Source organism: Lepidochelys kempii, chromosome 1 (assembly GCF_965140265.1).
Source record: "Lepidochelys kempii isolate rLepKem1 chromosome 1, rLepKem1.hap2, whole genome shotgun sequence".
NCBI lineage: Eukaryota > Metazoa > Chordata > Testudines > Cheloniidae > Lepidochelys > Lepidochelys kempii.
The window spans coordinates 41,156,717-41,182,423 of record NC_133256.1 but is presented as its reverse complement, the minus strand read 5'-3'; the positions used below and the strand labels follow the sequence as shown (position 1 = coordinate 41,182,423).

The 25,707-nt window shown below is 37.7% G+C and overlaps 1 protein-coding gene across 1 annotated transcript in view; it reads right to left on the bottom strand.

The window, feature by feature from the left end:
• SGCG (sarcoglycan gamma) overlaps positions 1–25,707 on the bottom strand; it is a 135,480-nt gene that overhangs the window by 15,875 nt on the left and 93,898 nt on the right. The window contains exon 6 of the mRNA XM_073320660.1: positions 14,825–14,897. Coding sequence (XP_073176761.1) covers positions 14,825–14,897 — 73 coding nt within the window. The remainder of the gene's footprint in view (positions 1–14,824; positions 14,898–25,707) is intronic.

The window sequence follows — 25,707 nt, the reverse complement described above, 5'->3', positions numbered from 1 at the left end:
GAATCTTTGCCGCTTTTACAGATCCAGACTAACACGGCTACCCCTCTGATGCTTAGTTGGTGTTGGTGTCCTGCTTTGAGCAGGGGATTGGACTAGATGACCTCCTGAGGTCTCTTCCAACCATAATATTCTATGATAGACAGACAACACACATGAAACACATAACACACTGGGAAATTCAAGACAAAGGTTCTCTTTTTTATGGAGTTTTTGTCGTAGTTTATAAGGGGAGGGGGAGATAATAGCATTTTTACTGATACAGATTAGCATTTGCTGTCTTTTAGGAGGAAGTGATTTATGAGAAGGGATTTGAAAGTAGAAATGATTGGTATTTGGAACATTGGAATTATAGAGAAGATCCCTGACTTAGACAGCAGAATGGAAGAAGACACAAAGCCACAGAAAGAAAGTAATGCACAACTCACTGGTGGAGTCAAAAGAACAACTGTGGGAAATAAAAAATGTTAGCAGAAACGTAAGCAGGGTAGAGTTGGGCACAGTCAAGAATGTGAGGATTGAAAAGAAGCCTGCATTTGATGCAGAAGGTAAGAAGAAGCAAATGGAGGATTTTGAAGAAGGAAATAATTTAAAGAGTGGCTGGACTGACAGAGGGAATCAGGACCATTTTCTGAATACAGTCTGAAAGTCCATAATGAATACAGGGCCACTTCAGTTATTGCTCAGAAGGAGACCTTATCTGGATGAAAAGTCCTACTGAACGAGTTCTCATCTCAGGTAGGCACTGTGCATACTGCAACCACAGTAGATAGCATTTTGAAGCCCATTCCTCATGGGAGTTTAGCTCTGAACTACCATCAAACCAGAGAAACTTGGAGGCTGTATGCTTACCCTGATGCAATATGCGAGACTCTTATGTGCTTCCACCTGAGGGCCAGAAAGGATTCTCATCCGCCATACTGACAAGAAATGGTGGTGGGATGGGATTAAATTATAGAATGAAGTACCAGTGCACTAACTGGTGCCTGGATCTGACAAACGCAGGTACCGATTAAATTAAGTTCTGCCAATACAGTAAAGCATCTGTGAGCTAAATGGAGTGCAGCTAAGATATAGTCTCAGCAGGGTGTCAGTAAATTAAAGGAGTTTGATGCTGACAGCTACAGGAGCCAGTGTGCTTACCAGGGGTCTAGGGGACCAGCACCATCAACTCTGGGCTCTAATGTGCCAACCCAGCAGTGCACTGATTCACCGTAGAAGTTTGGCACCAATAGTTCCAAGTGCTATTGCACTGATTCAGCAGGACACTCGTGCACTGTAGGGTTCCATGCTTACAAGCCTCTAAAGGCAGTCAAATGCACAGATACAACACAGTGGTAATCCTGTCAGTTTGATAACAGTGGTGCTATTGGCTGGTTCTTTAAGTATGTGGAGGCTTGACTTCTCATAGCACTCATGGATGTTAGCCTTGGAATCAATAATTCAACCACAGGGTTATGGGATAGGGTTGTTTTCTGTATGACTTGTACTCAAAGCTGGAGATCCAGAAGTGGAAATTCTGCACTGATATTACTTTTAGAGAAGTGTTCAGAGGAGAATTACATGACTTATTGGACAAAATACTAATATATAAGAAAGGAAAAACAAACAAGGGTAACCAAAGACACATGACCTTTATCTATTCTAATGTTGTCTTATATTCTTTGACTAAAGAGTGGAACTGATGAAACTTCAGATTTATACAAGTTTTAAAGCTCATGGCATAACATCTTTAGAAAGTTTCATTGTGGTGATTTTATCAAAATTATTACTTTAAAAAGAAATCTAAATAGTTGTGAGGGGATGGGGGAATTGTTATTGTTGTTTGTTTGTATTATCGTAGCACCTAGGAGCCATAGTCATGGCTACAGCACAGCAGAGCCAATAAAGTGTTTTTTCCACTAGTCTTTTCCACTATTTTTCATTGTGTCAGCTTGAATATTGCAGAATGCCATGTGACTATCTGGAAGATATTGTTTTCATGGGAATTATTACTTGAATACCTATATATTAAGATATTTACACAGTTTCCCAGTTGAATGGGATTTGGACAGACAAACTGCTAGTTTGTTGCAATCTGTGTATATTGATTAGAATTTAATTGCAATGATTTGTTACCTAAAAATAAAAATGATTTTGCAAGATGCCAAATAACTGCTGCAAAACATTATTAAAGAAAATGCCAAAAGCAGTCTTCTCACTTCTGTATCAAATTAAAACTCCCAAATTTGTAATCTGCTAAAATTAAAGGTCTATATGTGAACTGTGGAGTGATTAGGAGAAACCACAGCAAATATTATCACTAGTGATTTGTAATTTTGGGCACCTGAATTTTGTGGTGCTCAATTGGAGACAGCTTAAAAGGCTCTCATTTTCAGAAAATGTTAAGTACGTGCCATTTGAAAATCAAGTCCCTTGATAGTGTCTCTGATTAGGCACTCAAAAACAGAGGCATCCAAAATCACTAGTCACGTTTGAAAATATTTGCCTTTTTGTATACGTTACATTCAAGAACTTCAATGTAAAAAAGTGCAATTATAGGACCTGATTATATTCTTGAATATACCAGAAGATCTACTGTAAAGGAATATTATACTATTGCAATGGAGTAAGAAATAATACAAACTCATAATATCCGATAAATTCCTTAACACTGTTTGATTAGATCATGATGCTGCTAGTAAATGACAAGATCTTAATGTAATCAGTGAAGATTTTAAGATTTAGAGTCTATTTCTCTCTTTGCTACATGTGGGATATGTTTGTAAACCTCTATTGAGAAAAGTTAGAAATTTGTTTCAAGAATTTTAGTTAATATATTGCATGATGATGTCAGAATTCAGGTCCTACTTGAATTATTGTCAAATAATTGCAGCTGAGTTGTGACAAGATATGGAAAATGGTGGAAAAGTAATAATGGACTTTTATTATTTGCAGTAATTTGGAAAAGCTGATAGTGGGAGTCCCGCCATGAATGGTGCTGACAGCAGGAGCTCCTGCTGCCTGGGGGAGCCATGGGCTGACAGCTGGGGCTTTTGCTGTTTGCCGCTTGGGGCTGACAGCAGGGGCTCCTGTTGCCGGCTGCCCAGGTCTCCCACTGTCAGCCCGTGCACGGCACGACTCTCGCTGTCAAAACTGCAATGGAAGCCCAATATTGGGAGCTGCAATTTCTGCAATATCGTGAATTGTGTAGGACCTTAGCCATAATGTAACAAGTCTCTATTATGTGGCTCCATCACATGATGAAACACAGATAGAGACACAACACAGAATAAATCAGAAGAAAGTTTAAACCAGCAAGGCTTTTTCTTTGGATTTTTCCAAAAATAATTTATGACAATAAGACACTAAACTGTATGAACATTATTAAGCCAGTGCAGCCCCTTAGATCCTCTAATGCCACTGCTAGGTCAGTGCTGAATCAGGAAGCCATAACTAACTCCCATCCTGTCTCTATACCATTCCTATGCTGAGGGGAGCTCAGGTTGCAGGGGAGAATGGAGCCTCATACATGTATGCATCGGTTCTCAATTTGACTATCATTTTGTGTACAATCAATCTGGAGAATATATAAAAAGCCAGTTATTTGTTTGGCATATGGAACAAGGGACCTTTAATCTTCTAAATATAGAACCATATAGAGGTCTATTTGTTAGACTGACCATATTTCTCAGCAACATAGATCTTGAGATGTCTCCCCCACAACACAATTGTATAGGGAGGTCCACCTTGCTAGTATACAAGAAATAAGATTAATTTATATTACCTAACTCATAGACAAACACAGTCCTCAGACGTCTTAGCAAATCATCAATCACTGGCATATAGATCTAAATATTCTAATATATTTTACTGTTTATAAATTCTTTTTAATAGGGTTGCTCCAGTGTATGTAAATAAGGGCTAAAAGCATTCCAATATTTAAAATATTTATGATGTAAATTACATTTATCTTATATCTTAGAAACTTAGTAAACAAAAAATATAACCAGGTTATTTCAGCTTGCAAATAATGAAAATCAAATATATATTTTTGATGAATGGGACCATTACAATTATATTTTAGTATAATTACATATACATTTTAAGTAGATTATTCAATTTATAACTCAGATGTATGATGCATATTCTTAAGAATAAAATTATTTGTCCACTTGCTAAGGTTGCTAGAAGTACATCAACAAATATTTTCTACTTTGCATCACTATCACTCTGTAATAGAGTGAAAATTCAAATGTGAAATATTAATAAAATTGCCACACAAGGTTCACTTATAGTTTTGAAATGATGAATTTTATAATTAGGACGAATCTCAGAAAATTTTTCAGAATGAGAGGGCTCCAGCCTCCACTTAGATTTATTTTCTTTACCCCATTCTGGAGAAGGACAATGGTGGTGTGGTCTGACCTTAGATTGTTCCTCGGATCTACCTTGTCTGGTAAGCTTCAGTCCTGGGTGCCACACAGATGATGTCCTGAGGATCTTGAGGCCTGTTCTCAAGAGCTGGAACTGAGTGAGTGGAATCTCTACTTACTGTAGCACTGAGGGAATTAAATTTCTGGCTCAGGGGATTGTTTTGAATCAAGGGAAGGCCTGTCAGGATCTGAGGTACACCTCATTTATTGCTCTAACAGGAACAATTTTAGGTGAGATTCCATTGACTTTCTGGTTGTAGTATAAAAGGAGCTGCAGACTGAAGAATGATCAGGGATATGAGATTCCCCTGAGCAGAAAAGGCACCTGCTGTGGCCGTCAGTTAAAGGAAGGGCCTGTTGCAGGAAGGGCAGAACTTAAACCCAGAGGACATAGTGGCTATCATACTCATGATAAGGCACAAACACCTAAGGAGATTCTCTGGGATAAAAGGAGGAATGGAAAGCTGCCAATGGGCAGAAAAGCTATTAATTAACTAATTATAAACTAATAATCTAAATCTATATAAAATATTTATAAAAAACTAACTAGTTACTAATGAGACGCAGGGATGACATCACAGTTCCAAATCACTACCATGGGTAGTAAGAGGAAACTGAGGGTCAGTGGGGTTTGTGTGCCCTTTATGGCCTTGGCAGTAAGGGGAGCAAGGACAGGCAAGGTGTAGGCATGGCCCCAAACCCGTGTGTGCTTGCTAGAAAGTTCCAAATTCAAGCACAGGGTGCATATGCACCGAAAGTGAGATTGATGTAAAAAATTACTTGAAAAAATTATTTTGCTAAAGCTAAAAAATAATTTTTGAGATCTTGTCTCACAGTAAAGAACTCCCCTCCTGGCCTAATCTACTATGCCACCACCACCTTCAAGTTTTTAGAACAGGCCTCTTTGATGAAGTCTATAAGCCCTAGACCTTGTAGACCTCGCTGGAATCTTAGGCATGAATAAAAGTATGAACCAAAGAAGGTGAACCAAAGTTGGCATGGCCTTGGCAGAATAGTAACACTACAGGCATTAGCTGAACAAGTAAGCACATTCCTGATGAGAGAATGGTACAGAAACACATCAAGTAACTACATAAACACATACCTAAGAGATGGTACAAGAACTCACTGACCCTTTGTAAAGATAAAGAGGAGATGACAGGATAATGGATGAGATTGTTTTGTTCAAATTAGCACGTATAAAGCACAGGATAATGACAAAAAGCATATAGAATGTAATATGTAATGTGTTTGTACCAATGTTTAAAAGGAGACATCATAGGAGGGTCATCTTTGTATTGGCCTGTTATGTTGACTGAGCTTTTACCTTGTCATGGGCATACATATGTTAGTGTCCCTGTGACCTGTTGGACAGGGCTTTGCTGAAAATAAACCTCACCGAGTGCCTTCGCCACTGAACCAAGCATGCTGTGGTCTTTTTTTTATGACTAACATTGAGGTCTGCTGAATCAGCAAGCTGCACTGTCTGCTGGTGCCAAGTACAGGGGAGCTCCCAAAACCAGCAACACTCTGCAATACTAACAGATCTCACTACAATGAGTTACACGCTGAGTTTGATAATGAATATACTCTTAGCACACTCATTTTTATTCGATAGAAAAATCTTGAATTATAAGAGAGCTATTCTCAAATTTCTTTTTATTGAAAAAGCTGTTAGAATCAATGATTATTGTTTCATACGATAAACACTATTGATTTGTACTCAACTATGGCAATATTTTAGGTGACTTTAAAACAAAACAAAACAAATAAAAAACCTAAAAGCAACAAACTAACAAAAAACGCCAAACAAAACTATGAATGCTTTACTAAGGGCAATTCTTTTCACTTGTGCTCAGTGTTTCAGATGACCCATGCCACTTTCAGTTATAGCATTTTATCTCCATGACGTAATTCCATTGAAATGTAATTGTTCACATATAAAACTGAGGCTGTTCTCCATATCATAGCTATTCTTTGACCTTTTCACTGTTGTACTTTCAAATCCTCCACATTCATGATTCAGTTCTCTGTTTACTAAAGGTAAATTGTCATAACAAGAAACACTTCCAGTTGAACTGATTATACTATGATTAACTAGCAAGGTATTTGAATAAGTCAATATTATTTGCATACTCTTATGTTTAGCACTAACTATTTATTTCTCTTTCACATCCTACTCTATTCAGATTTGAACCCTGCAACATGTATTTGCATGATGAATTACCCAATAATTTCTTATTGTCTTCTATTTTAATTTGCCATAAAACAACTCCATCAACTTCAGAAGCCAAATTCACTGCTGATGTAAGCAGTAAGGATGTAAGAGGCCATATTTTTAAAGTTAAGTACACACAATTGTATATGTACTTTTGCATGTGCCTAACATATATGCAAAAACTAGATATGCACAGGCAAACACAGCTATTTGTGTGCCTAATTGATTAATAGGTTTACAGACTTTAAGGCCAGAAAAGACTATTATGATTATCTAGTCTGACGTCCTGAACAAAAATTTCACTCAGTAATTCTTTCATCAAGCCCTTAACTTCTGTTTGAGCAATGCATATTTTTAGAAAGATAGTGTGTCACCTGAATGCACAAATGCTTGATTTGTGCCTTCAATAATATAAAATTGGACATGCTTAACTTTAAAATTCTGACTCTAAATTTCAAAAATATTTTTATTTTAGAAAATATGGTCTACTTAGATGTCATTTTGTGTTGACTTCAATTATACTTGAAAACCATTTTACACAGGGTTTACTCATCCCTCTCAGTGCTATAGTGTGCTATTTGCCCCTGTGCACCCACACATATTTCTGAATGGGATATTTGTCTTGAAGACCCACAAAATTCTATACTCATATCAGTCTACACATTCTCTTCTCTTCCTTTTAATCTGTGGGCATACTTCCTTCCTTTTGTCTTTTTGTATATTGCTTGATACTGGAATGATGTATGAACCAGTATGGATAAAATAACGTCACCCATCAGAAGAATGGGTCGGTCTTAAGAGTGTCCCTTAAAATACGTAAGTATGGCAAGAACTATCTTAAGTCTGTGTGCTTAAGAGAAGAATGACACAATAAAGGGTTTTCTGAGTAATGAACCTGCAGCTTGTGCATTCTTTTATTTGAGAGTCCATTTGAGTTCTAAATAAAAGTAACAAAAAGGGTTTCAGATAGTTCAGATAGAGCTTATCTGTGGTGCTCAGGGGTCAGAGGGAATGGTGCAGCACAGTCAGCTGATTCCCCCATGGTACTGATGAATAGGAAAGAGTTGATCCACAGGCAGACAGGTCTGGGGAATGCACATTTTCCAAGTGAGGTTTGTATGGCAGAACATTGACATGATTGAGCTTCAAGGATTATGGTTAACTGAATTATACTTTATGTAAGTAATGCAACTAAAACATTCAGAGTCCTGGGGCAACTACATTTACAAGATCTTCTCGATTCTAAAACAGCATTGAGTTCTAATGACACCTTCAAAAGGCTGTAAAGCAATTTTAAACAACGTTAATCAGCTAGTCAAAAGGTACCAGTTATGATCATAATAGCCTGGTGATTGGTTTGCTACTTTTCCACCCATCTTAAATACAGAGGTATTTTCCATCTATTTCGCCACTGTCACTCAATGTAGTAGTGTTACAAAGGGTGAGGAAAAAAGATCAGGACCCAGATACGATTAAAATGAAACCTTCAGCTTCTCTTAAGCAGACAGTTGTGGTAAAGAGTGATAAGCAAAGCTATTTCAAAAGAGGTTTCTGTGATGACCTCAATTTTCCAATGTGCTGACTCTCAAAGTAATTAAAAAAGACAGAGGCCCCAGTGAATGTGATTGAATCTGGCATTTCACAGATGCTTCCAGCATAGCTTTTGAATGACTTTAATTGTACTATAATGCAACATATTCTGTCATAAAGGTTTACTCTCTATTAAAGGTACTATTTGCACTACTATAGTTAAAAGTTCTATTAGTATTTCCATTCTGAACCTTTATTTTCAGAAGTTTATAATTCTGTTGTAAATATTCACTCCCAGTTTAAATTTTTCATGCATTTTTTTACTATGTAAGCACATTTTTCTTTACTGAATAGAAGACATTTAAATTTTGAACATTATAAGTTATACAAACTTACTTATAAAACCTCTGAAAGTTAGTTGTTTGTGCACTGTGTGTGTGTGTGTGTATGTGTGTGAGAGAGAGACAGAGAGAGTGAGAAGTGCTAGCTAAAAGGCATAGGACCATAGAGTCCTAAAAATGTTTCTATATTATGATTACAAATGTATACTTATGTCATAACCTGTAAATCAACCAAGACTAACCAAAACTTCATACAAAGTAACAAAAACAAAAATAAAGACATTTACTCTCAGGCATGAAAGAAAAACTTGACCTATGTTAGCCAATACATATATGTTAGGCGTAATATACACCACATTAATGGGCATTATGCAAAAAGTTACATTATGCATGAATGGTATGTCCTAGCACAGACTGGGATATACCTCTACATCCAGCTGGTTTGGAATGTGGTATCCAAAGCAGAGATAAGGAAAGTATAGAACTGGTGGGTTAGATTTTAGTGTTGAGTAAAGAGTTTTGTAGCTTGTAAAATCATACTATAAATACTACTAGCTGAAATGCATATCTTTGAAACATACCTTCTATGGACAGTAAACATGCTGTGTGATAAGATTCGCTTCCTGGAACGAGAGTATGTATGTCTCCTTTTTGTATTTTACTGCTTTGTCTTTAGACAATAAATTTGGCTAAGTCCAGTTATTTGGTCTCAAACATTTTTAAGAATGAACTCTGAATGTAATCAAACAATTGACTCTACCTTTTAGTCAATAACTACTATATTTGTTAATTTATATTTAAGATGATACAGACTGCAATTCTTAATAAAGAGCCTATAGACAGAGCTATGCAGGTAGTTTATAGTTGTCAAAAATAGGCATAAGTAGCTCAAAGTGACTGCCCCCCCAACACATAAGATAATTTGAAAACTAAAAAAAAATTAATAAAGGTCTCTAAAATAAGAGAGAAATAAGATTTAATTCCTCACTGGAAAGGGAGTCTGAGATTGGATCACAGATTCCATGGCAGCAGAATTTCAGGACATATATCAAGGGGACAGTGCTTTGAGACATTTGTCCCTGGGATTGGCAGCTCTAGACTAACTCCATGTCTCTACTGGATCAAACACAACTCTGCAGTAAGATATGCTACTCAAGGAAAATCAGTGAATATGCCTGTTTTGTCCTATGTTGTTCTCCTTCTATCATGACAATGATGGACCACAAAAAAATCTTACCTATATGAAATGAATGTTTAATATTCACCCACTTTACCAAATGCTCTGAATACCTCTCAAGAAATAAAAATAAACAGCATTAAAATAGGACCTAGTCAAGCATGTGTGAGACAGTGTTTAAAAATATATTCCAAGAGACTCTGAAAAGGTGTTGGGAATATAGCTTCCTGATGAGACGAAATATTAGAAATGAGATGAAGAATAGGAATGAAACTAGAAAACTCAACCCCACTTAATAAGTCAGTGTTTTACTATTATAATTACATTAGTCTAAAAAAAAAAGCTGCATAACTTGTAGGCCATAACAGAACAAAAGTAGTATACCTGGAAAAATTCCTTTCACATTAGAACTCAAAATATTTTCAAATATAATCAACGTGCAGAAGTATGTAAATTGGTACCCAGCTTCTAACAGAGACAAATTGAGGTATTTCTTAATTACATGGCCAGAAATGGTGTCCCTGGAAAGATAGAAGATACTAACTATTTAAAAAAAAAAAAAAAAAAAAAAAGGAGTACTTGTGGCACCTTAGAGACTAACCAATTTATTTGAGCATGAGCTTTCGTGAGCTACAGCTCACTTCATCGGATGCATGCCGTGGAAACTGCAGCAGACTTTATTTATACACAGAGAATATGAAAAAATACCTCCTCCCACCCCACTGTCCTGCTGGTAATAGCTTATCTAAAGTGATCATCAGGTGGGCCATTTCCAGCCTAGATTTGTGCTGGAAATGGCCCACCTGATGATCACTTTAGATAAGCTATTACCAGCAGGACAGTGGGGTGGGAGGAGGTATTTTTTCATATTCTCTGTGTATAAATAAAGTCTGCTGCAGTTTCCACGGCATGCATCCGATGAAGTGAGCTGTAGCTCACGAAAGCTCATGCTCAAATAAATTGGTTAGTCTCTAAGGTGCCACAAATACTCCTTTTCTTTTTGCGAATACAGACTAACACGGCTGTTACTCTGAAACCTAACTATTTTAACTAGCTCTTTTCATGGATTTTATTAGTGCACTAACTGAAGAGAACAGAATAATTCAAACTGCAATAATGAAGTACTTCATGTTTTTTTTAACCAACCTGAGAATGAAAGAGTACATAAGCATGAATATACACCAAGCAAATTAATGCCAGTGTTTATAAAAATTATACTTCAATGGAATTGTCTCACAATTAGAGAACAGAAATGCTATACAGCTACTGAGACACAACTGTAGAATTACTTTTCAGTTATGTAATTCATTCCACTGTGATTGGCTGGTGTTTCTAATTTGCACTATGACAGCAAATACTAATCCCTGCACTTTGATTAGTTGAGAGCCATTATTAGGCAGTTAGCAGGTAGGCATTTGTATTACTGCAATAATCAAACAATGATTTTACAAATCACTCTCTCTGGTTAGCCACTATACAGCTCTCTATGTGTTTCCGTCAGAATTCTTATCTATATGTCCATAAGAAACATGACTACTTCAGTTTCTGACCCTATCCCCACCCTATTACCCATTTAACTCATACAAGCATATAATTGGATTACAAAACAAAGTCATTTTACTGGGTGGGAAAGGGGCTAAGCCTTCATCATTGGGAAGGAAATACTAAGAAGAGTCCTGTGGGAGCCATATTTGTTGTGAACATTTACATGGAGAGTTCTGATAGCAGCAGCCAATCACAGCAGATAGATTTACAGTAACTAAATACAATGGGAGGGGTGATAAAATACTTCAGCATAATCATATCCTCAAGTTACTATAAAGTGTACAATTACTACATCTTAGGCTAATAAACATCTATTCCCTTGGTGCCTTTTAGCTTTAGATACAGACATTTTCTCAAAACAGGGAGCATCCTCAAGTTGTCATTTAAAGATTCAGAGGAATGTCCAACACAATATCTCTTGTTAAAAACAGGGCTAGAATTTGTCTGGGGAAATATTGAAACCTCTTCAGAATATCCTGAAGGCCATTAAGAATTCATAATCTGGAAAAATAACTCAATGGTTAATTTTATAGGAATTTCTCAGATAACTTGATAACATTTTATGTGTTCAATATACGTATAATAACACTTTGACAAAGGTTCAACTCTCTGGAATATTGAGAACATTATTATTACAGTTAATAATTATGGTGATATTAAAATCTAAGAAAAGCGTGGAGCTGTGTAGGTCATATGTTCTCAGCTCACTTGTGAGCGTCGATATAAAAGTCTTGGACAAAGTACTGGCAGAATGCCCAGAACTGATTGCACTAAAAGTGATTCACTCTGACCAATAGGATTTATGCTCAGAAGGTCTACTTGTATGGCTCTAAGACATCTATTTAAAGGCCAATATCAGATGAAAATTAGTTCTGACCTTAGATGTTAGGTAACTATCTTATTGCTGCCCAGAAGGTTGGATAAGCAGACACACAGATAAACTATACAGCAGGGAGAACATACAGAGTAGACAACCGTTATCCTAAAAACTGAAGCATCTCACACTCTAAAAATGCAAATGCCTAGTTCCGACGAATTATGTTGAGGTTTATAAAGGATTTGTATATCTAAATGTAAAAGGTGAAAAACTGTCTAAATATTACTTTAGTAGTAGAAAACTAAAAATAATTTATATCATAGGAAGTGAACAATATGCCTTACAATGACAACCTCTAAACATGAGCTGTATGTTATTTAGGGATATAACGTATAAAAGAAGTAGAACACCAAAGTATTATAAATTATAAAAGAAAAAAAGTATTGGCATCACAATGGAGAGAATGTTTGAATTCTGACTCTAACTTTAGGAAAACTAGGGCATCTGTTTCCATCTCAAGGTAGAATTTCTCTCTCTCAGCATTTGAAAGGCTAGAACTAACTACTTAAATGAAGAAGATTTTTGGTCTGTGTTATTGCAGCTTTTATCAGCTTTTGTCTAATTTGAAAGGTGGGATTAAAAACAGGTGATGTGCACTGTAACTCTCTACCACTTGTCCTTCTTACTAGGGGTATAAAAAAAGTGAACCCACACCTCTTTTTCCTTCTGAGTGAGACTTATGAATGCAGCTACTTAATCTGGAAAGGACTCCATTTGAATTGCTTCACATTCTAAAGCAAATGGGATAATGAAAAGACAGACACCAAGGCAAGAGTAATGGCACTGCCCTGTCTCCATTATTTATCAACAAGAAGATATGGTCTAACAAACTTGTCACTTCTTATCGAATAAATCAGTCTCTTTTGAAATTCAACACTAGGGTTACAAATCCAGGAGACTATGTAATTGAGAAAGACATTTTTGTCAATATTGTTTGCTTTGATGCACTAAACCCTAATGACATACACAGAGAACAATGAAGGAGGTCTCAATGCATATGCTATAAATTGAAGGGTATGAACATTAAGTGCTTTGCAGTTAAAACACCCTTGACACACAGGGCCCAAAATACATTTGAGGCTGATGGTTTTTATTCAAGTCTCAGTACCTCTAGTACTACTTGCTACACCCTTAACCATTTAATATCACATTAGCCTGTGAGACAGCCTGCAGAATATAATCATTTGACCAGAAGAACCACCAGGGGGATGAAGAGCAGAATATTAAATTAGACTCTAAAAAGGCATTGTGATATTTGAGGTGAGGGAGTAAGTGATATAGCTTGGTCCCTACGAAGCTAATCTGATCAGGAGGTACAGATTTAAATTTGGAATAACTTGATGCCAAAACAATGAACAACAGAATTTATAAACTCAATCTATTATTATATAATTATAAAATTAATTATTTTAAATAAATAGACTTTGGAACAGTTTCTGATCCCACTAACTCAATATATTGAACATGGACAACTAGTTGGGATTTTAGTCATTCCACTTGAGCACTGGCAACTCAAGAGCTGAACCTGTGCTTTTAGTTGGCATGGCCAACTCACTAAACAGATACTGCGAAGGGTATGCTTATCCATGAAGGTCAGCTTTTCAGTACACTTCAAGTATCCTGAAGGCTTTTCTTCAAATGTAACTATCCAGTTTGGAAGTTCAGCCAGTGACATGAAGAAAGGCCCATGAACCTTAAACATTTTCTCTTTTTTCCCCCACACCCAAAATAGTGATCAGGGTAAAGAAGGAGCCCAGGGAATAAAACCACAGAAGAGGGAGTCCCTCCTGAAGCAGCAGACTGGAAGTGAGTGAATGAGAGAGCTAGTGTGGGTTGGGGAGTTGTCTCTTTCCCTCTTACCCTGATCTTTGACATAGCTATTTAAAAATTAAATATAAGACTATCTATCACATGCTGAATGTAGAGTGAATTTATCTCTTCACCACAATCCAAACACGATTTACTTTGGCTAAAATACCCTAAAATTCAGAGCACTGTGTGTGAAAGAACAATATCCCAGGATTAGGGAGATCTGGAACATGACAGGTGCAGAACACATTTAAAGTAATTTTCTCGCCAGAAAATACTCCTTAATGCTACAGAGCTGGACTTTTTTATGTTTAAGTGGCTAGTCATCCTTTCCTTGGGTTGTGTGGCTTGACTGAGAACCACCACATACATCCTTCAAAGTCTGCATTTCTGCAGAGGTTTTCTATTGGCTTGTGCCAGATACCACTGTGGAGGCCATTTTTCCCCTAGTACAAGATTTGTCCAAAAAAAATCTTAACTACATACCTATTAGTCAGTGATGAAGTATTTTTTTAACTTAATGCAGATAAACGACTTCTACTATACCGTAATAAAGAAAAATGTAAATGTTACTTTAAGTGTTCCAAATAAAGTTAAGTATAAGTTTAGATGAGGGAAATTAAAAGCTTTAAAGCACTATAGTACATTACTTTAATGATCATGAATATACTCATCATGAATATATACCAATGATCAATCTCAAAAATTCATCTCTATGTGAATCCTCAAAATAATAGAACATAAATAAGTCACAAAATAGGACGAAAAGGGAATAATATTACCAGCAATTACTGTAAATATTGTTGGGATGCCCTAATGGTCACATTTATGTTTACCTAAAAGAAAATGTGAATATCTGTAGATAATTATATTTTACATAAAAGACATATATATTTTTTATGCAGAAGTTCTTACCTAAGTGGTTTAAAAGCCTCTGCTCTGACAAGTGGTGTCTCTACAGAATGTTCAAAGAGGGCCCCTTCTGGCCCTGAAAGACAGGAAAATATATAATGGAAAATGTAAGAAAATTGTACACTGATTTGCGCGCCATTGCAGTATCATAAATTAGATTTCTATACATTAACATCAAGGCAGATATATTAACAATATGTTTAAAGTTCTGAGGCCAATACCAGAAGAAGAAGAAAAAGGCAAAGTGAAGAGTGCAAATACAAATCACCAAAATGAATACAAAATCCTCTTGAAATGTACAAATAAATTGTTGAGATAGTTACTACAGTGACCCCTTCATATTCAAACAGTTGGGTAAATGTGAGATTTGCATTAAAATTAATAGCAGCTGCATAACTGAAACCCCACAAGTCTTTTGAAAATATTTAAGTCTTGAACAATACCACAAATACAAAGATATTCAGAGTTTGGACTGAAATTTCTTCTCAGGTATTGCATCATACTGTATGGTAACATCACCAATTATTTAGACTTCCCTGTCTTTAGAGTAAATTGGTGAGTAAAGCACAGACTTTCAAGTTGCAGTGGGGGAGGCTTAGATTGGATATTAGGAAAAACTTTTTCACTAAGAGGGTGGTGAAACACTGGATTGCGTTACCTAGGGAGGTGGTAGAATCTCCTTCCTTAGAGGTTTTTAAGGTCAGGCTTGACAAAGCCCTGGCTGGGATGATTTAACTGGGAATTGGTCCTGCTTCGAGCAGGGGGTTGGACTAGATGACCTTCTGGGGTCCCTTCCAACCCTGATATTCTATGATTCTATGACTTTCAGCATTAAGAAAAAAAAGACAGGGAAACACCAATTTTGACCACAAAATGAACAATTTAAACCTTAGTGACAGACATTTATTATAACTTGTGAATGATAATCATAAAAGAATCATAACATGAGTTCAAGACAGTAATCCCTGAATATTAATCTCATATTTCTGCATTGCTCTAACAAAAACAATCTGGTAGCAGAGACAAAAAGGAAAGGTTACTCACCTTGTGTAGTAATTGGAGTTCTTAGAGATGTGTGTCCTTGTGGGTCACACTTTAGGTGGCAGTGGGTCCCGGTGCCGTTGATCGGAGATTTACGGAAGCAGTGTCCGTGCGGGTCGCATGTGTGCAGTAGGCATCTCATGGTGTCGTTGGTGCCATGTGTAGCACACGCAGAACCCGAGCCCTCCAGTTCCTTTTCTAGTCCGCAGAATCCTCACTGCGAACTCTGAAGTAGAAGGGAGGAGGGCGGATAGTGGAGCACCCACAGGGACACACATCTCAAAGAACTCCAGTTACTGCACAAGGACATGCCTTATCTATGCGAGAGATAATGGAGAGAGCATGCTTAAAGGTTAAGACAAAACTGGCTTAATAATGCTCTTTGGCTACAATTTGGTATAGCGCTGTATTATACTATTCTACAAATTCAGGTCAAAAATATATCCACAGTACTGCCACAGTCCACCTGAGATCAACAGATGCAGATGTCTGAACTGAAGGCCAAAGGCCATGCTGTGAAGAGATTACGTGATGCCAACAGACCCCAGTTGTCAGCTGGTGGAATTGAACCTGGGGCCTCTAGAGCTAAATGCATGAGCCTCTACTGCAGGAGCTAAAAGCCATAAGCCCATAGAGCAGATACATTCATCTCTCTCTACTTAGTCTTGGTGCCACTAGACGGGATGGAACACCACACCCAGGAGGTGTGTGGGTTACATACTTCCCCTAGCTGAGGAAGTGCATCCCGCGCTTTAGAGACTTCCCCTTTTAAATGCTGGATGAGCCCCTACTTGTAACGCTAACACACCCCGGTTGTCAGCAGGTGGGATTGAACCTCGGGCTTCTGGAGCTTAGTGCATGAGCCTCTACTGCATGAGCTAAAAGCCATATGGCTGTTAGCTAAGGCTGTAGAGCAGACTCATCAATCTCTCTCTCTAAGTGGTCTCGGCATCTCTAGCTGGGACAGAACCCCACACCAAGGAGATGTGTGGGTCCATAAAAGAAAAGTAACAGCCCTTAATGCTTAATAGACTACAAAAGTTATGACATCACACTCCAAGCGGGTAACTATGAGGAAGGGGATTACTTTCCAAACAACTGGTATAGGGTTATAACGATGTAAAAGGTCATTTTGTTTCCATGTAAATGTAACTAACTGTTTTAATAGGTAAGTGAGTGTATGTTACTAATCATTGAACCTTTGAGCAGTGAAAAGATGTGTTGGGATGGCTGCAATGTGGTTTAAATCGCCAACCATGTGGTGTGTCAGCCAGCCTTAACGCTATAATGCATGCTGTCAGGAGCACAGTAAGTACATAACAATATTCAAATGTGCCATGGCAGAAAGAGGAAAAAGAAAACCCTCAGGAGCTGAGTATCGTAAACAAAAGGCTGAGAAGGAAAAGGACCAGCAAAACAGCAGGTATCCTTTCTGAAATATCTTCTCTTTAATCCAAATAAAAATGGAAGCAGTTCACAGCATCCAGATGAAGGAATTTTACTTGGAGAGGAGGTTAGCTCACATCTGCATGGAAGCAGTTTGGAACATCAAGATGAAGGTATATTACTTTGAGATGAGGTTAGCTCACATCCACAAAAAAGCAGTTTGGAAACTCAAGATGATGGAAACCTATTTCTAGATGAAGGCAGCTCACAGCATCAGACTGATATGGAAGTGGAGAAAATGTATTCACCTTCAGAGACACATGCAGAAATTGAAGTAAATGAAGTAGAAGAAAGAAATGATGAGGAAATTACAAACAAGTTACAGTATAACCCATCCTCATGGCCCAGATGTGATGACAGTGTGCGGGAAAATTCTCATGGAACGTGGACACGAACAAGTTCATGAATTTCCCTTCCCTAAGGATGGAAAATTCTCTGCTCATCATTACAAGAGGAAACTCATTAATGGGGAAGAAATTCATCAAAACTGGTTACAATATTCAGTGTCGAAGGACTCTGTGTTTTGCTTTTGCTGCAAGTTGTTTCGAAATTAAGCAATTGGTACATCACTTACTGAAAATGGTTCCAAGGACTGGAAACACATATCTTTAATTCTCTCTTCACATGAAAGAAGTAGAACATTTGGAATGTTTTCAAAATTGGAAAGAACTTGAATTACAATTGAAAAAAGGAAAAACTATTGATGAAGAAAATTTATGTGTGATGAAGGAAAAAGAAGACTATTGGCAACAAATATTAGAGCATCTGATTGCTTTAGTGAGAGTTCTCGGTGGGCAAAATTTAGCATTCCACGGCCACGGTAGAAATGAAAAATTATATGCTTCAGGTAATAGAAACTTTTTAAAATTTGTTGAATACCTAGCTTTGTTTGATCCAGTCATGAAGGAGTATCTACATAAAATAACTGATCATGAAACACAGGTTCATTACATAGGAAAAATATGCAGAATGAACTAATTCAAATCCTTGCAAATGCCATTAAAAAGAAAGTTGTAGAAGCTGCCCATGCTGCAAAATACTTTTCGATAATACTGGACTGTACGCCAGATATAAGTCATGTTGAATAAATGACGATGATCTGTTTTGTGGATATGGAAAAGTCTGCATATGAAGATAATGCTGAAGTGCTCATAAAGGAACATTTTTTGGGTTTCGTACCACTGAAGGAGGCAACTGGAGCATTTATGATTGAAATTATTCTACAAGAGCTTGAAACAATGTCATTATCTGTTGAAAACTTACATGGCCAAGGCTATGATAATGGGAGTAATAGGAAGGGTAAAGACAATGGTGTGCAAAGGAGAATGATGGAAATCAGTCCTAGGGCATTCTCTGAATTTGATTGTCAATGATGCTGCTAGATGCTGTTTGGAGGCAAGCAATTTCTTTGACCTGGTACAACATGTTTGTGTGTTTTTCCTCAGGCTCAACATGCTGTTGGGAGATTCTGACTCGTCATGTAAATTCTCTAATTGTGAAACCACTTAGTCAGATAAGATGGGAGAGTCGCATTGATGCTTTGAAGCCTCTTCGCTATGAACTTGGAAACATTTATGATGCCCTAATTGAAATTTCTGATACTACCTTTACGAGATCATCTGGCAATACAGCACGTTCAGATGCAGAAGCTCTTGCAAATGGCCTTTCCAAGTTCAAATTTGTGACTTCATTCATTTTGTGGTATAATTCCTTTTCAAGATTAACCTTACTAGTAAGCAGCTTCAGGAAAAGAACTTGAACATACATTCTGCTATTCAAAAACTGCAGCAAACTAAAAATATTCTGGAGGAATTCAGAAGCGATGAAGGGTTTGAAAGAACACCGGTAGATTCTCTCGAGCTTGCTGAAGAAATAGCCTTTCTAACAGAATTTGAACTGGAGCCAGTTTGCATTCGGCAAAAGAAACAGCAATTTTCGTATGAAGGATGAAACACCCATTCAGAACCCAAAAGAAAGGTCAAATTTCTACTTTGCAGTCCTTGATACTGCTATTCATTCGCTTGACGAAAGATTTCAACAGATGCAGCAGCTAGAGTCAGTATTTGGCTTTCTATGTGATATCCACAGCTTGCAAAAGAAAACAGCAAAACAGATAAGAGAATTTTGTATAAAACTGGAGTCGGCATTGACTCATGAAAATTCAAAAGACATTGATGCCTCAGATTTGTGTAGTGAGCTTCAGGCTTTTTCAAGATGACTTAAGAAACATTCCACTCCTGAAGAAGTACTAAAGTTTGTTTGTGAAAATAAACAGACAGTTTTCCAAACATTTTTATTTCGCTACACATTCTCTTAACTTTGCCAGTTTCCATAGCTAGTGGGGAATGTAGCTTCTCAAAGTTAAAATTGATAAAAGCATATCTGCATTCAACAATGGTGCAAGAGCAACGTGTTGGTCTTGCCACAATGTCAATAGAGCATGAAATAGCTGGTAAACTGGATCTAAAAGAAATAGTGACTGAATTTTCAAAACTTAAAACAAAAGAAGTCATGTTTTAAGAACACAGAGTGTTTTTTATTTGGAGTGTTTTGTAAATACAGGTTAAAGTTAAAGAGCTTTCTTATTTCTTTCTATATTGGATGTAGTGGTAAAGGCAGTTAAAGCAGGTTAGTGTAATAGATGATTTTGGATTTGTAATAAAAATTAACATTTTTAATGCATTTTTCTTTGAAATTGGACTGAAATATCATCTAACTGTCATGCACAAATCTATTCTGAAAATTTTGTGTCTCTATTTTATTTGATCTCAGAAACATTGGCTGGACAGACGGACGGACAAACCGAATAATTAAGCCTCTGTTTAAAAAAAAACACTTAAAAAATTAAAAGGAAAAAAGGGACAAAATGTTTCCCAGTTTACCAAAAACCTCAGCCTAGATCTGTCCTTGGGACTTGGGGATGGGGGGCACCGATTGCGTGGTTCGCCTAGGGTGCCAGTTGCTGGCAGCTAGTCTTGGGCCACCCCTGCTTAGCTGCATTCCTTATCCACTATCATATCCCAATATCCATATTTGGAATCAAGTACTGAGACTATTTTTGCTGTTGCCAGGTCAGGACATTTCTGCGCTTACAGGTTGATAGCAGTGAGCCTTTTTTAGTGCTTTGTTTAGGTTGCCAGCGTCTATGCAAATGCATCACTTTCCTGACTTCTCAACAGCTACTACACTGATTATCCAACTTGTTGACCCTCTGACTTTAGCGAAGTCTTTTTTTCCATATGTTTTCTATTTTTAGCCTTCTTTTTCCATTTGTTTTATTACTCCCATTATTTGTTTCTCTTAATGCAATGGCAGAGGAAGTGAGGCAGAAACATCATGGCAATCTTTTAACAGCTTTGCTCTTGGGTTGTCACAGAGGATTATCTGCTCTGGACATGTTTTATGTTTTGCTTGTGTGTCTATTGTATGAATCACAGAGTCATAGAGTTTAGAGCCAGAAGGCATCATCAAATAATCTAATCTGACTTCCTGTATGTCACAGGCCACCAACACCTCCCAGCATCTACACACTAAACCCAATAACTGAAATTAGACCAAAGTATTAGAGCCCATAGGAAACTAGACTATTATGTGTCACATGGAGAAATTAGGATGGACTAAGGTGCACCAACATCTGAGGTCCCTGCAATGGCAGGGAAATTATTAAGTAAAATTATACTCCAATAATCCTGCCAAGTGACCCCCAGCCACCGACTGCAAAAAAAAAAAATATCCAAGGTCACTGCCAATCTGACCTGAGGGAAAATTCTTTTCCAATCCCATATACAGTGATCAGTTAGACTCTGAGCACACAAGCAAGAACAGCTAGCCAATCACCTAAAATAAAAGATCCTCAGTACCACCTCAGAGCACTAGTCCACCCTGTCCAGTCTCCCATTTCCATCCATGGCAATCTCTGATGCTTCAGAGGAAGGAGACCAAACCACACCCACCAGAATACACGGGGGGATACCTTCTTGACCCCTTCAGGTGGCTGACTGAATTCCTGTAGCATGAATAAATAATTTATCCTAGATTTAGTGTCACTAGGTTCATGCATGAATTCACTTGTTTTAGCTGTAAGTAGTGACTTCTGTGTTATCTGTACTACCTTAAATTTAGCTTATATACTTTGTCTTGGTATTCTGCTTGCAATTTACATTATCCTGGTGGGATTATGATCATGACATCGTATAATTATAATGTAGTTTTAGTTGGTTGCAATTTTGCTTCCTTCTCTTGCATAATAATGAGGAAGTCTTTGTTACCCAGCACATTCACTGATGCCCCACTATCTATGTGGCATTCAATTTCCTGTTTGTTTATGTGCTCCTACCTTGTCTTTGCATCTGGTGAGAGTTTGAGCATTACAAACCATTTACTTCTGCTATTTTGCATTACATTAATGTCATATACATGCAAAGGTTCATCCTGTAAGCCACTGCTTGCTTCCTCAATATGGTGCATTCTTCTTTTCTTTTCTGTTTGCAAGCAAGAACATGTTTCCTCTTGCCACAATTATTGCCATATGGAGGGCATTTTCCATTATTATATTTTTCTCCATAGTATCTACAGGTCTTCCTTTGCATTTTTTCTGTCTTCCCTGCTTTGTATTGGTGCATTTGTTTCTGCATTAATGTTGGTGTGTTTTTCCTTGCATTTTCATGCTTTCCCTGTGCTACTTGGTAACTTATCTCTGTGTCTGCTCCACTTATACTCTGCATTTGGATGTAAGCTTGTTCACTCTGAAAAATAGCTCTTTTTGGTGATGCTAAATGTTGTCTGATTATCAGCTAGAACCACAGCCAACATTAGACAAAACTTTTAAGAGGTATTGCTGACTATCACCTTTCAGCATGGATATTGGCACTCTTTTCAAACCAAAAAACCCCAAACTGAGCAAAGCTGAAATGAAGGTTTTAGTATGTATCATTAATTTAAGAGGAAAATATGTAACTGAGAACTATGGTTTAACACACACACACACACACACACCCATCTGAAAGCCAGGAAATTAAAATGTAAGGTTACATTTCAAATACAAAAAACAAACTATTAACAGAAAACTATTCACCTCTCCATGCACTATCTATAACACTTATGCATTATTGCCTTGGAAACTCTATTGTGACATTGCATATTTATATGAGATTACAAGTATGTTTCATAAAGGGAAAAATGTTGGTGTAATATTCTTAGACGCCTGGAAGGCATTTGCTTGGTATTGCATGGTATTTTGATTAAGAAACTAGTACCATACAGTCAACATGACACACATTAAATGGATTAAAAACTGGCAAACTGATAAGTCTCAAAATGTGATTGTAAACAGGGAATAATCATTGAGTGGGGCTACTTCTAGTGGGGTCCCACGAGGATTGATTCTTGGCCCTATGTTATTTAACATTTTTAGTAAGAACCTGGAAAAAACAAAATCATTAATGATAAAGTTTGCCAGTGATACAAAGATCAGAAGAGTGGTATGAGGAATCATGGGCCTTGAACATGGGGTCACAGATCTCCAGGTAGTGCTCAGACTCTGGCCGCCACTCCATGGCTCACTCTAAACTACTATGGCAGGTATTTCTCCTTCTGTACATTGCTCCCTAAACTGCAGCACTGGGATGTAAGGGTGCAGCATGATCAAGAGAGGTCAGAAAGCACACTTTCTATAGTCCTGCATCCCAACCAGATTTTAGAGGGACTCCTAGGGATTCCACTGCAACCTCACCCCTCGAGTCATGGCAGCTCAAAAGCATTATTAGCAATACAACCACTGGTTTACTGCCCCAAGGTATGCACTATTGTTCCAGAGAGGGGAGTCTCCTGTGCCGATTCTTCAAGGCTCATTTACACCAATGCAAAGGTGAGCACAAAGTGAGTGTAAAACCTATTTACACTTACTTTGCACTGGTATAAATGATTACACAAAGTGCAGGATAACAGAAGATCAGACCCAGAGAGCAAACTATTTGGATTCAGTATTGTCTCAGGCCAATTATCTGTCAAGCTCTGGAGTGGAGGTGAAACCTTCTGCATAGCTATATTTCTACCTGCACAGGGATCCACCTGTTTTTTTTCTCTGCATATTTGCTCCCCTCTGTAGCACAGAAGTGGGGGTCATTTGGACCTTAGTTTTGTTTTTTTGATCACCATGAGAATTGTCTGGCACTGTAACTCTGACAGTACTAGGTCAAACATCTCAAGCTTGATGAGAAAAAGGTGATTTCAGGAGTTAGGCTGCTCAGTGAACTCTCAGAATAAGCATGTGGTTTTCTGAAATATAATTTTACTATAATTTACAAATGATTTTTTATCCTCTGCTATGCTGTATTTTAGTTGCAAGACAGTCAGCTTTCCTAATGAGTGATTAATGAGTTGTGGGTCTGGGGACAGAATAGGCCCACTGCTCCTCCTGCATGTCATAAGAGGCAACTAAAAGGGGGCTGCCTGGACAGGGATGGGCTTGGTCAGGTTAGAAATTTGCACAAGACACACCATATGATGAGCAAGTCAACGATGTCCGTACCAGTTTGATTGCAGCCCGGGTTAATAATGACCGTGCCATCTGTCTCCCACCAGGGCAGACGCGACAAGTATACTACTGGTGTAACTCCAACAAAGAGGATCCTGGGAAGAAATATCACCACCATAGCCACATGGAATGTAAGGACATTGAGACAAACAGGGAGGTTGAAAGAACTCACGTAAAAAATGGAACAATACACCTGACACCTCCTAGGAATCTGTGATGCTAGATGGAAGAACTTTGAAGAAGTATAACAGAAGAAGGCCATGTACTCTATTACAGTGGAGAGGACAAACATGTCAATGGCATAGGATTTCTTGTGCATAAAGATATCAAGAATTCAGTATTAGGATGCCACCCAGGGACCAGCAGGCTTATTTCTATCCGTCTAAAGGCAGTACCATTTAATATCACAGTGGTACAAGTCTACTCCCCTACAACAGACTATGACAATGAGCAAATTGAAGATTTTTACAATCAGCTCCATGACATCATCAATAAGGTACACAAGAAAGATATCCTGATTGTACAAGGATATTGGAATGCTAAAGTGGGTACTGATGCACAGGCAGATTGGTGAGATTATTGTGGTCCTTTCTGTAATGCGGTAACCAATGAGATGGGATTGAGACTTTTGGAGTTTGCCAGCTATAACAATCTGGTTCTTGCAAACACATTAGGAGCGCATAAAGCATTCAGATGATCAATCTGGCTGTGATGTAGACCATTAGGTGTCTGCCATGTTGATCACATCATGGTGCAAAACCGATTTTGTTCTGGGATTAACCAACCTAAAACAAGGAGCATCCCTGGTGCTGATACTGGAAGTAATCACAACCTTGTGATACTAAATTTTTGGCTATGGCTAAGAAAAATTGTCAGGCCAAAGTTCACCAGAACCAAGTTTGACTTAGAAAGACTCAGAGACTAAAACATTGCAGTCATTCAAAGCAATGATTGGCAGAAAATTTGGCTCGCTGCTTGCTCTAGAGAAAGATGTAGAAACAATGACCAACAATTTCAACGCTGTAAGGAATGAGGCAGCAATGGACATCCTTGGGAAACATCGTAAGAAGACAAAACCATAGGTCAGAAACTAAATACTATAAATGTGTGCCATCAGAAGAGAATTTAAAGAGAGACAAGAACAGCACTGAGGGAGCTGATAAATACAAAGTGAAGGGCAGAAAGATCAAGAAAGGAATGAAGGTGGCCAAGGAGATATGGACTGAAAAACAATGCTCAAAAATTGAAGAGTGTATCAATAATAAAAATAGCAAACGAGCCTTCCAGGTTGTAAAAGATCTAACAAAGGAAAGATGGACTAAAGCTAATGCAATTCAAGACAAAGAAGGGAACAATCTTACAGAAGAAAGGGACATCATCAATAGGTGGACAAACTACTGCTCTGATCTATACAACCACCAGACAAATGGAGATCCTAGTGTCTTAGACAGCCCAGATTCAACAGAGGAGGATAACTTTCCAACACTACATGAAGTGGAGACACCTGTGAAATCACTCAAGAATGGAAAGGCTACAGATATTGACAACATCCCAGATGAATTGATGAAATTCAGAGGAGAAATAGTAATAGATGTACTCACCAAGATCTACAACAAGATCTGGTAGACTGATGAGTGGCCCTCCACGTGGACTGTCACTAATCATCACTCTGCCAAAGAAAGACAACCTACAATTGTGTCCAAAATTAACGGACCATAAGCTTAATTAGCTATTCCAGCAAAGTGATGTTGAAAGTGTTATTGAACAGATTGAAGCCAAACAGACAATATCATCGCTGAAGAACAGGCTGGCTTTTGTGCTGGAAGAAGTACCACAGAACAGATTTTCAACCTTTGTGTTCTAT